Here is a 19,010-nt window from a genome sequence, read left to right on the forward strand (position 1 = left end):
TTTGAAATGTAAAACCCTATAAATTAAGATAGGGATGTGCAAGTATTTAACTGATAAAATATAAGGAATTTCTCAAAATTTAACCCATAGTAAGGCCAAAGATGTGACAGACAATAATGCACATACACATTGGAATACGGAAATGTGGCTGAAAAAAATCCACACACATTGTGGTTGTCTGCTATCCAATTTGCATGCCATCTGCTAGCAGATGTACTCAAATATGCTGATGCAAACTTCATACTCCTGCAAAGGGACTGGTTACTAGAGGAGTTCATCTTATGCACAGTAACTTGCTTTGACTTATGAGCAGTAGGTATGTAATATGCTCCACTACACTCGTGGTGTGTGTATATTTCTTTTTTCCCAACCTAGGTGATTTGCAACTGATAACTTGGTGCACTTCAGTGTGAACACATCAAGCTTAAGGTTTCACAAAAGTACCACAAAGTTTTGTTAGCTGTAGATGTTACTTGGAGCTTCATGTCCACCTAGGTACAGATGAGACAACACAGTTTCAAGGAGAATGTCATTAAGGTAGCACGTAAGTTACGTAGCACTTGTTTGGGAAATTAGCTTTTTAATACAGTTTGGTGTAATGTTCCAAGTGCAACACCAGTTAAAATGCTGCTTACGCGAGTCTGGAGAACAGATACGCAAGAACTGTTAATCTTACAGAACATATTGCACAGTCATCTGCAAAATAAAGTTTACTAATGTTATATGGCAAAGGAATCCTTAATATAAACCTGGAATAATAAAGGTATGGATCCCTGTGGAACACCAGTCTACTGTGACCTCGAGAGAATTTCTGTGGCACCTGTTTTTAAATATTGGTCCTCAGTTTAACCTCGCGCTAATGATGTCCTACCTTGCACAAAATATCTCGTTTTTTTTTCTACATATCTCGAATCTACAGTATTGCCACGTTTTCACTGGGCAATTGTAATGTATCAATTCATTTTCATGCATTTAAATCTTATTCTTAAGCTTGAATACTTGATGCAATGACTTTTCTGCCATGTCTGTCCTGGACAAAGCCAGTTTGCTGCACTTTTTAAATGTCCAGTATTTTCCAGTCTAACAGAAGCTGCACAGTCACGTTCCACTGTTAATTTAATGGGTACCAAGTGGTCGACTTATTTTGCATGAAATGTACAATTTTCCTCAATACACGGAAGTGATGACGTACAACTTATACAAAATGGCAGTCTACACTTTTCACTGCCAGTGCAAAACATAATACCATATCCAATTCTAAAAGTTTCAATTATTGCATGTGCACAAAGTTCAGTGGGGCCTGAAACTGTGGTGCACCTATTCTAAGATTACTTTAATAATTCCTATGTTTACTGGGACAAAAGTAAAATTAAGCTGCTATTACCACATTACCTATGCATGAAAGGTTTTTAAAGCATACATAAAAGAAGACAAATCGGAGAACAAGTATTACAAAGTACTATATTTTATTTAGACAATCGGTGACAAAGAGTAGGCGACACTTTCATTTGCATCTATCCTTGGCAGACGAAATTCAGTGAAAAGAAAAAGAAATGGCATTCTTTACAAAAATAATTATCCAAACATTATTTGTATATGTCATAATGACTATAACACCATGCTTTGAGGACAGACAATGCCTAAAAGTAAAATTCATAAAGAAGAGACCATGCCTACATTACACATAAAGTTTATCAACAGTGCTATTTAACTTTTTTTTTTCAGCTACTGTAGTTAGCATCTACATGTTTGAAGGACAGATATGTCTGAATGAAAATTGCGATGAGAAAGCTGCAATCATGTTTAAATGAACTCCACAGAGCTATAAAAACAAGTAAAGGCATCAAAAGCATATCATGTCTCTCCTTCATTTTATACCCACTTTCATAAAACATTTCACAATCTAGTACATGTTCAATGATGATATTACACTCCACTAGCTTCATTAACCTGGAATTAGTGTCGAGATACACTGCTTTTGGCAATAGCATAGGTTGTATTAGCCTCCTTGCTAAATAATCTAGTACAAACTTTCAAACATAATGAAGACATAATATGACTTGCAGCAATGCCTCTGCTATGCTTATGCTGTGTAACAAGTTCTGTTTGCTCATGTGCACAAGACATGCACTAGTGAAGTGCACTGTGGCTATCTTAATTAAAAGGGGAAAAGAAAACAACATGGTCTATTGGGAAAGTGGAAACAATGCAACTACTTTGTATGCCAAGTGAGGGCAGTGAAATCACTGCAAGAAGTAATGTGTAGAAAAATAAGTATCAGCATTAACTGCAGTACACATAAAATCAAAGCTAGAAATGTCAATATGACTAAGTTTGGCCCATTAAAAGAAGCAGCAGAGAGAGACCAGGTACAAAAGTAAGATTAGCCTAGCATTACAATGCCCTCTCTTCTGCTACACGGAAATATATCTTTACAAATGCCATCTACTGTGTGCCATACCAACAGGCATTGTAAAGTGAAAGCCTCCGACATATTCACACAAAAGTGCGTGTTGCATAAGCCTGGCCTACAAGTCGGGATATGCCAGCAACACAAAGCTGTATGGCCGATTACTTGCAAATAATTTGCAAGACATCATAACAGCTCCAAGCACTAGTATTGATGTAAAGTAAACATACAAAGGCCTTCAGGTGTACACTTCTCAAGTTCTGACTTCCCACGGATATTTTAACCACTGCTTTGCCTCGCTAGAATAGCTGCCATTGTAAAAACCACAAGTCCTTGACAAGCGTCACAGTACACTTACATCTTCAAGCTTCGTTCATGTGCTCATACAAGCTTCTCGGTGCACACAATCCAGCACCATGTGTGCTTGCATTAGCTTTGAGAGCGCTCTGTCCATCCCCTGTCGAGACTTAAAAAACTTCACAAAGCAAGAGCCTTGGGTAGTGTAGTGCCACAGGGCCCATCAAAATGAAACCTGGGAGAGAGGACAAATCATTGGATAAAAAAAACTAGGCAGCAGTGTTGCAAAAGCTTACTAATAATTGGAGGCCATAAACCAACATGCTAGTCACAATACGTTTTCTAGCTTTTACAGCAAGACATATTATGAAACACTTCTCTAAATTGACATAGCCAACAGTACATGCCTTATTTAAATGAACTATTATAGAATGGGATACCATGGGTAATTCTCCATAGACGACACTGTTGCTCATGTTAAATTTTCAGAAACAAGAGCTAGCATGAGTATACATGTACACAAAAAAAAAAAAGATGCAGAAATAAGCCTGGGCTTTAGAGCATCAGAAAAATTGGCAGTTTTGCCTGAAGGCAAAGCACTGAAAGCAATGACAAGGTTTAGGATTACGTTCTCACTCCTCGCACGGTGTTCTAGCAATACGCAGAAGTGACATTGCGCAACACACTATGCAAGGCTACTGCTGCGCAGCAGGACCAGCACCCTACTAGAAACCAGGCGTGTCACAACGCTGGCACAGTAATAAATGTGGACAGTGACATTACAAGCATCTTGATAGTACGTAAGATGATAGAAAACTATTGGCATTTGTCAATGCCCAATGAAAGGATTAGGCAGATTTAGCTTGACGTTTAGCTATCCGTTCTGCTCTGACCAGAGTATGCACCACAGTGTGGAAGCCAGAACATTTCGGCTTAGTTCCGATCCACACACCATTAATGTTATTTTTTGTTTCGTTTTTCAGTATTCAGTTACAGTTTGATACTCTGCTAGTAACATTACTTTTTTGCCTAGGTTTTTCTCTATTGTATCTGATCCTTTCACTACCAGGCAACTGGTACCTGTGAATGGCGTAAATAAAGTAGAACCTCATTAATATGTTCCTGTTATCTTTTCCTGGTGGTTGCACTCGTGAAACACCAATCCCATTTAGGGTTGTGTGTTTGCTACGTTCCCAACTCGAGCCTCAATAGCAAGGCACTGCCCTTTAGTATGTTATTGTACAGATTTCCTTCCAGATCTCTTGTCTGCCATATTGGCAAATCCCAATGGCCTTTTCTGTTTCCATTCTTTGCATCCACTTTACTGTCTGTTTCTCTCGCTTTGGGCTGTCTATTTGCACTTCCAATCACCCTGTACTTGGTTTTCAACTTTCTTGAACTCTTCCTCCGGTCTGTATCCACGCTTTTGAGGCAGAGACATTTTTACACTTTATCCGTCCATTTGTTTCATCCATGTCTCCAAGTCTTTCTACAAAACTAATTTTGCTCTGCACATATGGTTACTCAGTGCCACAACCGGTTGCCTTACCAGGGTGGGTATGTGTGCCCGCTTATGCCAATATTTGCCTGAGCTGTTTTGCTTGGTGCTACATCATACGTCTGTTTCGCCAGTTACACGTAAATATCTCCTTCAAAGTAGACAGAAATCAACATCACAGCTAGAGGTAAGAATAACAACAGTGCAGCAGCAGTGCTTTGTTAATGAGCCCAGAACATCCACAGCTTGCATTTGCTTGGCAAGATGCATTCAGTGCACTACAGTACGATCATAAGTCATGTTAATGCAAAGATAACTTGTGATCACGTCAGCAGTTGCACGCATCACTCATCGCAGTATCATAGTTTCTCATGTCGCCACATTTTTTTTACAATAGCAATTATAGACACACTCCAGGCAAATTTCCACTGCTGCTGTGATGTTCCGTATAAATTCGCAGTGCAATAAGATATCATCACATCCCACATACCATATGCTGCAAGTACGAGGAAAGGCATGCCAGGGTGAGCAAAGAAGGATGGTGGCTTAATGTGCGCAGTCTCCCCGCTTGCCCAGTATTGTGCACGCACGTATGAGGAGTGAGGTGAGCATGCACTAGCATCTCCGCTTCTAGCCTGGCCGTTGCTGCGCATGGCGCAGCCGAGCGTGCTCTACCTTGGAGGTAATCTGCGATGGGTGCAAAAGCTACGCAAGCTGAGATGGCTGGTGGCTTTGTGTGCACTGTGTTCTCACATGCCTAATGTTAGAGATCGCGTAAACTGAAGTTTCGGAGTCATGTTGAAGCTACAGGCAGCACTAACCATTTGCTTATCGCTACTGCTGCTCTTCATCATGCTAGTGTTGAGACTAAGTATCCACAGTTATGGAACGAGATCTGTTCATGTTTACCTGTGCATGCATGACACCATGCTTGTTAATTTAATTAGTAAGTGAATGTTTACTGCAATTTAGATGGCTGATAATACTACGACCCTTTCTTCGTGTAGATGTCCAATACCTTGCTAGTGCAATCAATACTCTGCCTTTTAAGCGAAACTGAATTTTCTTTTCTCCATTTCCTAGCTCGAATTTCCTAGATTCGGACAAATTTCCCTTTTCCCCTGAACAAAGCGTAAAATCCCTGGGTCAACAGAAATTTCTCCAAGTTTGGCAGCACCGAGACTTCATGACAAAGTGGAACTTTGCTCACCCAAAGTTTTCAGTGCCAGGAGTGGATTCCAGATTAAACTCCGCAACAGGAACACCCCGAGCAGCAACTTCAGGAGCGAACATTGCTGCCGGGTATACTACAGATGAAGTGCCAATCTGAAATTTAATAAAATTGGCAAATAAATTATATGCCTCCATCATTTCCTAAAGCCAAAACTGCCAGGTAAGCAGGCACATATATTACGCTTCGCATGTGTTTCATACAATAGATTTTTAGCGTGTCCGCTATTCCGGCAAACCGGGGCGGTTTGGGAGGATTACCGGATAGTCGGGGGCGTAAATGTGAGCGGCTGGATTGGTGGCGCCAGCTGGTGGTGCAAAGCTCAACCACCCAAACACAGAGCCAATTACTATATTCTTCTTAGCTAGGGTGTCAATTTTCAACAGCAGCGAAATTGTGAACACAATTACGCCGCTGCCAAAAATTTGCACCAGCAGCGAAGCAGAATAAAGTAGGTTACTGCAATTTTAGCTCTGTGTTTGTCTGATTGAGCTTTACAACACCAGGCGGCTGCACCGCTCCGGCCGCTCACGTTTACGCCCTCGACCATCCTGTAATCCGCCCAAACTGCCCCGGTTTGCCGGAATAACGGACACGCTAAAAGCCTCTGTTAATATGCTTGACAACTTTGAAAGCATAAAAGCTTGCATTAAATATTCTGATAATCGATATTCAGCTTTCTTTTCTTTCTTGAATCGATTCAACATTTGATTCAAAATCTACTATTTGGTATTCGCACACCTCTACTTTCTTTTTATATACATATACACCATACAAGTCAGTTGGGGTAATTAACTAGAGCAATCTTAAAACTTACAGCTACATATACACAAAGCTTGCCACCACAGATACAGCACTGTTTTAAATGTTGCATATTTACACATATGTGCTGCAATATTTGTTCCCATGCACTGTCTGCATTTCTTACACCAGAAGTAATTGCCCGTTCTTTTTCTTTCACCACAGCAACTAAACTGCTTTTTTTTTTTCCACATGAAGGATAAAGGTCAGAATGCAGTTTCTGCTCATCCACTCACCACAAGGCAGAGGTCGCACCGCTCAAGTTCAACATTTGCCTTGGCAAGAACATCTGGCTCTAGCGACTCTCCAAACCAAACAACATGCGGCCTCAGCAATCCAGTGCACTTTTTGCACCTGTTTCAATATACAAGCAAGTACATCAGCACAAATTACACAATAAACCTTGCAATAAAATACTTGAGTTCAAATATGTACATTAACATGTCTCAAATTTTAAATTGTTTACTCAATTGAAATAAACAGCCACAATATTAACAAAGAACAACACTGTGTGGGATTCTCTATCTGTGTCAGTCGCCAGTCTCATTGCCTCATGCAAGAGGGAGAAAGAATAATCAACGAAACAATATATCAGATTTAATAACAGAGACAAAGAAACATACTGGATTGTCTGTATTAATGGAAACAAACTTAATAATTTTTGTGGTAGAGTTGCGATTCCGTCACATCAAATTAAATTATGGGGTTTTATGTGTCAAAACCACGATATGATAATGAGACACACCGTAGTTGGGGGCTCCGAAAATTTTGACCACTCTGGGTTTCTTTAACCTGCACCTAAATCTAAGTACACGGGTGTTTTGGCATTTTGCCCTCATCGAAATGCTGCCGCCGTGGCCGGGATTCGATCCCGTGACCCTGCACTTAGCAGCCGAACACTAGCCATTACGCAACCGCGGCGGATTATTCTGTCACATCAATCGAGTTATTTGAAGATGCTGAGAGTTTTTAAGACAAATTGCAGAGTAGTATTAGCCAGTTAAACTTTTAGCAATTAACTGAAACATGTCCCATTTGCGGTATTCAAGCTGAGTAGTAATGATGCAATACCCATTTAGCATGAATCCTGTGCTTGGCATCAGTTTGAGAAATATGTCCTAAAAATTTGGGGCGAAATGCACTAATGTTCCTGTTAACATTTTATCAGCATTACATTTCCAAATGTGTCTTTCCCATGGGAGTGTCTTTCCCATGGACTAGTAGCACAGACAAGGACACAAGTAGGCGCTGCTTGTGTGTCTGCCTCTCTCCTTGTGCACTGTCTATGCTACAACTCGCTCATTCGGCCCGTTGACTGATGTGCAGGCAAGTAGCTTCACTTTAGTGTGTATGCAATTTGTGCCTCAAAAAGCAGACCCTGCCTATTTTACTGTGCAAGTTTTGAAGAGCTGCTGCATGCATAAAAAGATTCAGTGGCGATTCAGGGGTGAATGCAAGAGAAATGCGATGGGGCATTACGTCACACCTCTTTGAGGTCCCAGATCATGATTTCAAGCACATTGAGTACATTGCAAAGTGTTGTTCAGGAGCTCACTTGACCCACTTCCTGCCTCTTCGAGGAGCCAAGTGCAAATGACAGTGGTCTGGAGCAGACCACTGTACACATTAAACATACATATAAGCAAATATACATATAGATTTTACTCAAGCCTTTGACCGTGTGGTTCGTAACTGCCTAATATATAAAATGAAGCTGATTAACATTGATGAAAAAGTAATAAACTTGATTAAAGAATATTTAAGTAACAAAACGACAAGTCGTGTAGTTATTAATTTGCATTTATCATTTCAACCTGTTAAGTTCAGTGTGCCTCAAGGTTCTGTTTTGGGACCCATTCTATTTTTAATTTATAGAAATGATATTCCTCAGGGTATAGACTCTGAAATCCGGTTATAAGCCGATGAATGCATTTTGTATCGGCCTGTAAAATGCTAGGCTGATTGTGTTAAATTACAAAACGACTTGAATACGATTGAAAGATGGCACTACATTAAACTCATAAGATTTTAGTACTTGCAGTGAAATTACAAAGCACACATACTTCCTTAACGGTGAAGCCCTAGTAACTGTAGAATCATTTAAATACATAGGTGTTCATCTTTCTCCAACCTTGTCTTAGCATAATCATGTGGGTTAGTATATTGCTTCTGTATAGAAATCTCTTGGCTTCTTTCGTCGTATGCTTCGTCAGGCTAAGAGCGATACAAAGCTTCTTGCATATACTGCCATACTTCGCTCAAAACTTGAGCATGCCTCATTTATATGGAACCCGCACCAGATGCATCTCATTAACAAATTAGAATCTTTGCAGAACAAGGGAGCTCTATTTATTGCACATAACTATTCCCAACATTTCAAGCATTACCAAAATAAAACATGACCTAGGACTCATCTCGTTGCAGACTAGAAGAAACGTATCTCTGTTAACATTCTTCCATCAGAATTTTCACCACTCAAATATCTTCTCTCAGACACACATCTTACCTGCCAAAAGGAAATTCCCACAAATTGATCACGAATTTAAGGTTGTACAACCATTTGCATGCACTAAACTATTGAAGTTTTCATGCCCACACTTAGCCATTTCAGAATGGAATCATCTTTCAAAGTAATATAGCCAAAATAACTGACCACACCATATTCAAAGACACACTTACTGAAACTTTCGGAAACTAGAAACACGAAACACTTGTTTTTTTTTTACATTCCTTCTTACATTTAAAAAAAAATTTGCCTACCTTGCTATCACCTTTATTGTAATTATTGTTATGATGCCAGAGGATGTACGATTATTGTTCATATAATGTAAGATTTATTTTTGTATGATGTCAGATGAGAAGAAACATATTGGTTGTATGTAGTATGTACGACTTCATATAGGATGTTTGACTTGCATGTATGTTATCTTACTTTTTCTGTATGTCAACTGTTATCCCCCCCCTTCCTATGTAATGCCCGAACTGGGCCTTTAGGGTAAATAAATGACAAAAATATATGCATATACACTTTGTTCCACTTTGACACTCCTAATGCTAATGCATTAAAATATAATACACACCTTGGCAGCTCACCCACTGGTATTGCAGCCTCAGGAGCATCAGGATCGGGAGCCCTGAATGAACATCATACGTAAAACATTTGTCAAGGCGGCGCTTTGATGTGGCTAGGGGAGGCTAGAAGGCATGGGCTGTAAACAATTTGCAACATAAAATCTTGTTTGATATTGGCAGTTACTCTTTCGTGATTATGACACTGACAGAAGGGATTTTGCACAGACCAAGTATAACAGTGAAGGTGCGATACTTTGAGTAACCCACCATGTTTGTTTGCTGTCACATTCTTCCTGCAGCATGTGCTCTTAAATAATATGGTTTTCAATGACGGCAATGGAAGTCGACGAGACAGCTTATGCTAGTGCATAGCATCTTTCCCATCCTTTATTCAAATCTTATTTTACTTTCTGCACATGCAAAAATTCATTTCCTAGTCCCAATAAGTTTCAGCCATAAGCACAGAGTCTTCTCATTTCCCCCAATGAACTCCTCGTGTAGCTCAACAAACAAGCACAACCGCTCAAGCTGCAGAAGTGGTTCCTTGATGGTGAAAGTAGATGGTACAAGCGTGTGCTAGTACCGCTTGCTTTACTGGGCGTGAAAGCAGACACCATGAACACACTAGTTGCAGATAAATAATTAAACCAACAATTGAAGTTACCAACTGCTTGCCTGTCAAATTTATCTGTCCACATTACGTAAGAACAAAGCACTGAGAAATCGATAGGCTATGCCGAGATTTCTCACACCGCTACACACTGCAATAATAAACAAACCAGCATGAAGAGGACCAGAATAAAACAAATATGCCACAAACATTGCCACCCCGACCATTCATGAAGAATGACACAAACTTTATTAGCACATACTTTTGTTTTCAAGATTCCTCAAATGTGTAATAATGCAATATTTGGCAGACATCGTTACAGCCACCATGTGCTCCATGCACTGAGCTTGTTCATTCAATATGTTCAAACCTATTCAAGGCCTTTTTAAAGAGTAATAAGAGGAAGAACTGGCTGATGCAATTTCAACGCATAATTGTAAATGGCACAAAAAAGCACGAGACCACGAAAAAGGCTAGACGCACAATGTGCACCTACAGTTATGTTTTTTGTGTTAATTCAGTGGTTTACCCTATTCTCAGCTGTGGGAATGCCCCTTAGCATTTTGGAGCAGCCAATTGAGCAGGCAAAATCTTACTTTAGGAGCACATACTCCTGTGTTTGGAGCAGTTGTAAGGTTTCCATGAAAGTGCACACAGAGGAATGAAATGTAGTTTACTGTTCTTTTTACTTCGTGTAATCATTTCCTCATAATACTTAGGTGCAAAATAAGCGATTCACCACAGCACACTATGATGGCAGCGGTGAGCCTACATGAATGACATGCTACTGTCTGGGCTGTGCAAACCTGAGGAAGTTAATTAAGGAACACTAAGGAGACGCCATAAAGAGAAACACTCAATCAGTTTATTATTCTGAGGAAATATTCTTTCAAAGCTCCATTCAATTTTACAGTAATATAGGAGGATTATTAGAGGAGCAAATGAAGGTCACAGTTTCCCTTATTAAACTTTGCGCCGAAACACCAGTGCCCAGCGTGACATCACAAATTTCAAAGTACTTTTTCACACTTGGGCCATTGTGGGCCAGTAAACATTCTTGAAATTTGCAAAGTACTGTCCTCCACTCTTCTAGGATGGAAGGTAGTACAACTTCACTGAGGAAAAGTTATCTAGGCCCGAGCAGTCCCCGTCAAAATCTACGAAGTGAACCACTCATCTTTCGCTTTTGCGTCTTTTCTGGCTTACCAAGCCTCTTTTTACAGTAAGACTCTTACTTTTTTTACAGTAAACTCTTGTTGTTTTGATGGGTAATTTACTAATCTGGCTGAAATTACTTTTCTTTTTAGTGTCATTTTAGGAAGGATTGCTTCATAGGCTTGATAATCTGCGTAACCTGCAAATTTGTTTTATGAACCATAATCACAGATGCAAGCACACAATGTTCTTTATTCCGCCACTGATGTGCGCATATCAGTGGCGCAGGACAATTTCACAGGACAAGGCGTGCAGGTCTAGGCCATTTGCTCGTTTGTGCTAACTTTTTACCACAAGCTTTACCAAAGACTTAGCTGACAAAGTGCATAAACCATAGTTTAATACCATATCACCATGCATGTCGTTATAATGCTCGATGCTAAATTCAATGACCTCAAGTTCTCTGAAAAAAAAGTAATATGGTGCAATAGCTGCAAGCAAGCCACAGAAACAAGTACAGTGGACACTGATTACCTATCTGTCTACAGATGCTACCGCTCATCAGCCCTCGATGCGTAAAACTAATGCATTGACCATACAGTCATGAAGCCAGCATGGTCACCCAACTCACTGTAGTTTCATGCATGCCTTATGGTTGACACGTAAATGTAACAATCAATTCGATTCTGTCAGCTGTCGCAATGGCAATCTTGCTGGCGGTAACACCATGAACGAATGCGCCCAATGAATGCAGCAGCGCCTCGCTTTGTGTTGCATTGGGAGGCAGCTTACCAATTTTCACACCACCTAAACTATATTGTAGTGCAGCAGTAGCGCAATTTAGGCAAAAAAGATCCTCTTAGAACAGTATTGGAGCAGCAAGCTCCCGCTGACGCAGACAGGTGCAGCATTTTCACCAATGAATTCTTTAATGGCATGGAAAAGTTGGAAAAGTGTAGTACGTGGGCCAGGCCAGCTGATGCATGAATGTGTGCTTAGGCCAACTGCAACAAAATATCCGTTAAGATAAATTTGTTACAAATGAGTGGTATATAGCACTGAAGTAACCTTGGCAAAGCCGCAGGGCTGGTAATTGTATAATTTTCTTATAGCAGCCTTTAATAGCACCTAAGCAGACAATGTATGCACCTGGTGGTTGTCAGTATGACACAAAATCCAGCACACCACAAGATTTCTCAGCGCGACACAGGAAGCGGTGAGCACCACCTAATGTCGGAGGTCATGCCGAGGAGCCACGGTTTCTAGATCATGCATCACTTCCCACAAGTTTCAGTATCAGAAATGACTTTTCTTGCGAGCTTTTCTGCAATGCCTCTGTTCATATTTTTAAACACCAAATATTGCGCAAATGCTCCTGTATATCTAAACTAGTCTTAAGATAGGCTTCTTACACAATCCGAAATTTCATTGCAGTTAGCCTTTAAGAGAGCATTATTTTTCTTTGAATAGAGCAGAGAATTCAAATGTGGAAATTCATTATTGTAAGAGCACCTCTTTTCCTGTGCTCAAGGACACCAACAGGGATCAGTACACTGGATGTTTTGGTTTCTACTGCAACACTAGTTAACACAGTCACTGTCAACAGCCCATAAGAAGCAGTTTAGCTAAGCACACGCATAAGTGTATATAACACTGCAATGAACAAGTTGAAATGCCAGTGTTGTTGTATGCGATACTTTTACTATATGAAATATGTACTAGTATTTACTGTCATGCCAGAATTCTCAAATATCCACTTTAAGACAAAATGCTATGTACTCGTGGCAAAAGCATCAAGTGAAAGAGATTCGCCTACCCTTTGCCGGCAAGGGCAGGAGTGATGGGATTGTCCTTGTTGACGTCTACGTGCCCACACTTTGTGCACCTGGTCTTGAACAAAGTCCCTTTTTTCAAAGCAGACAAAAAGATCAGATATATGTAGCATCAACCCTTCCCTGTGGCTACAACAATGACTGCAATTAAGGGGTTGTGGATTATTCAAGACACCAACTGTGTTTTTTTTCGTTACACATGTGGATTTCTTTAAAATGGAAAACAAGAACAAATTCTTAAAGCATAAGCCTTCTTACATGAACTGAATTGAATTTTGGGGTGTTACGTGCCAAAACCACAATTTGATTATGAGGCATGCTGTAGTGGGGGAGTCCAGATTAATTTTGACCGCCAGGGGATCTTGAAGTTGCCTTCAATGCACGAGACCTTCTTGCATGAAGTCTTGCTTTAAAATAAAAATTAAGTAGCATTACAGAGTCACCAGTGCCCAACCTAGCTGCCAATTTGCCCGTTCAATATCACTTCACTACAGAACCACAACACTGCAGCATCAATGTATAAGGAGAGTAAAGTTTCTAAATGTTCAACGATTGCCAATATTATCTTTCAAAAACGTACCATGAAGCTCCAACAAGTTTTTGGTTCCAGCTGCCCTGTGCAGTTCATCAATGTTTTGAGTGATAACAACAAATGTCCGTCCCTCTTTCTCAAAGTGACTTTCAGCTTCTGCTAAAGCTTTGTGCGCCTATGGAAAAAGGAAAATATAAAATGACATTTCATAATGTCTATGAAATCCAATGTAACATAATAATAACAATTACTTTTCCAATGATTTTCTCAAAAAACACATGGAGAACACATTCTCACAGACTGAGACAAAAAAAAATAGTATGTTCAAACACACAGTGGTGCTTGTACTTAGAGGTGAGTCAAAGAAACTTGTCAGCACATGCCAAACTAACTTGCTGGCAAGTATACAATGTAAAACAGACCATGTAAATGAACTATTCCTTCAGCTATTTCTATAAGATAACAAAATCTTGATTTGAGCAGGTTGCTTTGTTTGTAACTGCTATAACTACAGAAACAACAACAAAAAGAAAAGGATGACACAGTTACACAGGTAATGTGAGCAGTAACTACCTTACCGATTTATGTTTACAACAAAACAAAAAAATTTTCATGCTGCAACTGCTGTGGAAAAAAAGAGAGAGGGGAAAGAAATAAATTTGGCTGGGGGTTATGCAGAGTATTAAAGGTGACAAATTGTTTAATTTATAAGTAAGTTGGCAAATAACGCAGATAAGCAATGATAAAAATCAGGATGGAAGTTTAGTCAAACATGGCAAAGCAATACCCATGAACGGAAGCTAATCTAAAGAAATAGAGGTATAGAAAAATGCATTTGTCAAGACAATATCTGGAGCCATTGCAGCAAAGGTAATTCCCTAGCATGGAAAGCTACAAAAATGACAAACATGCTGTGTCTGAGACAGGGCCTAAGCATGAAGTGCTTTTTGCTGCATCATTAGCACTGCTGGGTTATGTTCACTCAGTCTTGCTCACACAGCAGAAACATGACTGCAATCAACACTTTCTCCTCCCCCATTTCTAGCAAGCATGCTTCCTTGTGCTTTGATTGTCGTCATTGCCAATTTTCTCGAAAGTGCTCTGGTCAGGGACAAATTGCAGTTTTGAGCATTCACAGTCGACCCTTACCTTATACTGTCACAGACGTGGTTCTAGTAAAAAAATATTTGCAAAATGATTCACTGTGTGTAAATATGTGCGCAGCTGCAACTGCTGGTCCATGGAAGCACAGAAAGACCAATTCTCAAAGTAAGCACAATGACAACTAAAGCCCAAAATGTTGTTTTCTATTGTACACAATGCACAGCAAGCTTTTAAACTGGCTTCCTAAGAATGCAGAAGTTAAACAGACAGCACTTTTGGGTTGTATAAGCACCCAGTTCAAGGCACATGCACTCCTCCAACTCAACTACAGCACTTTTTGCACAAAATGTAACAGTTACAGGCTACTTCTTTCTGTGAAAATGTACCCCTGCAACCAGAAATTATAATTTTATGCCTGTACAGTGGTGCCTCAGCGAACAAACATATTGCAGAGCAAACTGGGCTCACTAGTGATATTTAACTCGCACAACCTGGTTCCTCTGAACAAACCAGATGTGTATGAGCATTTGCAGTCCTGTGCTGTTCCCGACCCTTCCTATTTATTTGCATAGTCCTCGTCCCTCCTTCATAAATATGCTGGAGAAAAGGAGGAGGCAGGTGATTTTAGATCAGTTCTTCCATCTTGGATCTTAAAAAAAGGAGAAAGGATAGGACATACACAGGAGGAAATACCTCACGGCACTGTCTTTTGTCCCATCTAGCTGAAGGAGGCTGATGCAGACTGAACTAAGAAGTACAGTCAAACACCTTTATAAAGAAGCACCTGGGATCTCCAAAGTCCTGCGTTACACAGGTCACTTCGTTGTAAAGCAAAATTAACCGTACGACTCGCCATAGAGTAGACTAAGCATATTTGGCCAAAAAAAAAATAATGTTTATTTAGCGTGAATTCTAGTGGCACTTAGTGATTTAAGTAACCGATTTTCTTCTGCGCATTTCGTTTGATGAAATGTGCGACTGTAACCAATGTTATGGTAATGAGGTTAGTAGCATGCTGTGTGACAAAATCAAGGAGTGACAGAAGGTACAGTTGCAGACCCTCAAATGCCGCCATTGCCTGCCTTGTCAAAATTCTTGGTTAGTCTGTAGGCTCTGCTGCCTTCGTCGACCTCCATTCCATCCTCGATAGCCTCAACGATGTTTCTGAGCAGATCATTACACTGGCTGTAAGTAAGGGACTACCACAAATACTGCGGCATCCGGACACTCCTGCATGGTGGCACTTCCTATATGCACCCCTGCTCTGTGGTGGCTACGGAGGAAAGTGGTGGCACCGCTATGTGCGTTTGCTGTAAAGTAACAAATCACTCTTCGGGGATGCCTATGCTCCTTTGCTAACAGGAAAATTTGTTGTAGTGGTATACACTGTAGAGGCATTCACAAACACATGGCAGATAGCAATTTGTCTAGGACTCACAAAATCCCTCGTTATACAGGTAATTTCATTATAGTGGCATTGGATTGTTTTTAAAACTGCAGATGCATGTAAACAGTAGTGTAATGGGTCCCCTTTCCTCCACCTCCTCTCTCCGGATTTTGAACAATGTCCTTCCTTGGTAAATACATTGACAATTTGCTTATAGTGCACAACATTTTTCATTTTTGAATGATTAACCGAGGTCCAGAAACGAATGGGTTGGTTTCTCATAGATTGGTTTCTCATCGAATGCCTCGCAGGACAAACCTGTGCGTAGAAAAAATTAAGTTTGTTATACGAAGCACCACTGTGCACACATTAAGCACCAAAACCAGTTTCCAATAGCAAAGTCAACTTGAGACTGGCTCCAAGTAACGGAACCATGCACTGAGTCTGTTTAAGGATCCAATAAACTGTGCTTTAAATAGTAATACAGAGTTGCCAACAAGTGAACAACAATATTTTAGCCCACAATGCACTTTTACACTGCGATAAGCAAGCTCTATGCAAGTATTAAAACATACAGACACTGCGCAGCACAGAATTCGTCGAAATTGTGTGCCTGAATTATTGTCTTTCATTGCCTATATGGCGTGCCTAATTCTCAGTGCAACAGGTGCAGCAGCACGACCGCACTTTCACTGTCCAGAAGCAACACTCATCACAAGTTACTCATCTGCACTCGCATATCAACTGGAAAGAGCCGGTATTAAATGGGAAATATGTCAGTGCATAATCACTTACAAAATATTTAAGGAATTTTGTGCGTGAAACCATCTTCCCTCCATTTTCATTAATGTGCAGCATTATGCATGCTTTATGATCTGCATCTGTTCACTACACCCCCCTTTCTTTTCTTAAACATTCAGAATGTGTTTTCCTAAGCTTGGAGCATGAACAACTGCAATGCTCCCGTAGATAGGGGCACAACAGACTTTTCATTATTAGTTTCACAGCAAGACTTCATGTGAGCATCACTGAATAGACAATAGATTCCAATATGAAAGAAGCTACCGCGGCTATGAAAGCACAGCGGCTTTATCAGAAACACTTAAAGGTCAGTTCAGATACTTCGGAACATATGCATCTTACGAACAAAACAAAGAATCTATACAGAAGCAGCATAAACCTCACCGCATTTGGCTTTTTATGTAGCACTAGATCTCGTCGGTAGTGGTAGAACTCCCAAACCAGAGATGGGTTAGCCAAGAAAGCAGTTGGTGTAGCAAGATCCTAATATGGAAAAGTCCCAGAAGTTGTATGAAGTCACATGGGCAGGGAGTACGTTCTGACTAATAGTCAAACACTACGAGATTTGCTAACAGTATAACAAGCAAACGCACGCACGGAACTTCAGCCACCAATAAACAGACTTTACTACATCGCATTTCATGCAAGCGACATAAAAAAAAAAACAGCCAGCAATTACACAATGCATCATTTAGAAATGAAATGAAAAGCACACCTAAAGATGTGTGTTTCTTCATGTGCAAAACACTACAAGCGAGCGAACTCACCTGTGCATTATACTTTCGCCAGAGGCCCGCAGCACCACGGAAAGTTGGCACGCCGCTCTCGGCACTAATGCCGGCTCCCGTAAGTGCGACTACGTGCCGGGCCGATTTAAACACTTCGCGAAATGCTGCCATGTCTGAACTGGGTTGCCTGCGTGCATTCGCCATAGTGTTGGGTCGAGACATCAATGCGCCCGTGACACTCAGTGCTCGCCTTAGCATCACACGTGACGCCATCCTGTCGTAAAGAAAGAAGTCGCGCAGTCAAACACTTTAGCAGCGATGACTTCGCCCACTTTCGAGTAACAAATTCGCCCAGTAGCATCCAACGCGAAGCAGCAATAGTTCCGAGAGAGAAGGACTGCGACGACAAATAACAGTTTAGCGGAAACATCGCACAAATACAGTCATTCAGCTCTACAAATCACGCAGGACCGTCGCAGACTACACCGATACATGCCACAAGATGCCGATGCCATATAACACCTATCGATACATGCAATTCGTACGCTGCATACAACTCCGCGTCAGGAATATCAGCATAATATTCATACCGTGATAGTGACAAGGGAGCGAGCTTTGTTAATAAATGCGACTGCTGCTAAACACGAACTTGAATGCTTGAACTCAAAGTCACCTCCGACCATTAGCGAATGCACTAAGATAAGTACGATAAATACTCGCACACGCCTTACCAAGTGCGTACAGGTAGTGAGAGGCGAAAAAATAAACATATTGCAACACAGTGCCGCTATTCCCATAGATGGCAGCACACGGCTGCTGGCTTGAATCTTGCTTCAGTTAAAGGTCCCTTGCAGCTCGTGTACTCTTGTCTGTATGCGTGCTGCAAAGCCCGTCTGTTATTTGTTGTCATTTCTTCGTTGCATTGCACGGAGGAGCAAGCACGATCCACATATCGAGTTTGCTCTCATTTCGACGGAGCTGCATGTTCCACGCTGCGATTTGGCAAATGCGTTCTTCCTGCCAGGCAACACTATATCAATATTCCAGAAACGTTGACATTCGCTGAAAAACTTCAATATCTGTCTTTATTGCGTTGTTTCATTTCGCAGTTTCCTTTTGTGCCCTGTCACTCAACTTCAGCGCCCACTGGCCGTCTTAAAGCAAACTATAAAGCAAGCGACTGTTGCGACAGCTGGCGGAGTATGCGGGTGCGACCAAAAGTCCGCGAATGTTTTGAAAGATGTCATATAGGTGTTATGCGGGTGCGACCAAAAAGTCCGCGAATGTTTTGAAGGATGCCATATAGGTGTTCTGTGGTCATATGCATCGGTCATATGGACCTCTTCAAGAGGGCCCGACCATCGTAACTCAACAATAACAATCGCTGCACACTCTCTTGCTCTCAATTACGAGCAGGATAAGTAGTATATCGTGGGCATGACTTTAAAATGCTATTCAAATATTGTGCGTCTGCATCAAATAACAGACAGAATGTATTGGATGGGTATAGGTACCTAAGATATACAACGTCTTTGTGTTAGCTTTGACCTGC

The 19,010-nt window shown here is 40.8% G+C and overlaps 1 protein-coding gene across 2 annotated transcripts; it reads right to left on the minus strand.

Annotated features, from left to right (window-relative positions):
• Positions 1–1,449: 1,449 nt before the first annotated feature.
• On the minus strand, positions 1,450–18,376 carry Sirt4 (Sirtuin 4). 2 transcript variants are annotated; one of them, XM_075673466.1, is made up of 9 exons: positions 18,190–18,376; positions 17,498–17,732; positions 17,115–17,213; positions 13,487–13,613; positions 12,891–12,978; positions 9,318–9,371; positions 6,474–6,591; positions 5,416–5,531; positions 1,450–2,942 (listed from the first exon to the last, which is right to left on the minus strand). In XM_075673466.1, exons 2-9 carry the CDS (start codon positions 17,729–17,731, stop codon positions 2,888–2,890), a joined length of 891 nt encoding a protein of 296 aa, XP_075529581.1. In that variant the 5' UTR covers position 17,732; positions 18,190–18,376; the 3' UTR covers positions 1,450–2,887. The 2 variants fall into 2 exon arrangements, with proteins under 2 accessions (XP_075529581.1, XP_075529580.1); XM_075673465.1 differs by lacking the exon at positions 18,190–18,376 and adding an exon at positions 18,049–18,189.
• Between the last annotated feature and the right edge of the window lie 634 nt (positions 18,377–19,010).

The sequence above is a fragment of the Dermacentor variabilis genome, chromosome 1 (assembly GCF_050947875.1).
Source record: "Dermacentor variabilis isolate Ectoservices chromosome 1, ASM5094787v1, whole genome shotgun sequence".
Lineage (NCBI taxonomy): Eukaryota > Metazoa > Arthropoda > Arachnida > Ixodida > Ixodidae > Dermacentor > Dermacentor variabilis.

Excerpts from the sequence above, each read along its gene's own strand:
- Sirt4 (XM_075673466.1), bottom strand. The coding sequence starts at position 17,731 with ATGGCGTCACGTGTGATGCTAAGGCGAGCACTGAGTGTCACGGGCGCA. Across the intron at positions 17,214-17,497 it reads GGCGAAAGTATAATGCACAG|GATCTTGCTACACCAACTGC; the intron begins GTGAGTTCGCTC and ends TTTCCATATTAG. Across the intron at positions 2,943-5,415 it reads CCTGGCACTGAAAACTTTGG|GTTTCATTTTGATGGGCCCT; the intron begins GTGAGCAAAGTT and ends CCTCTCTCCCAG.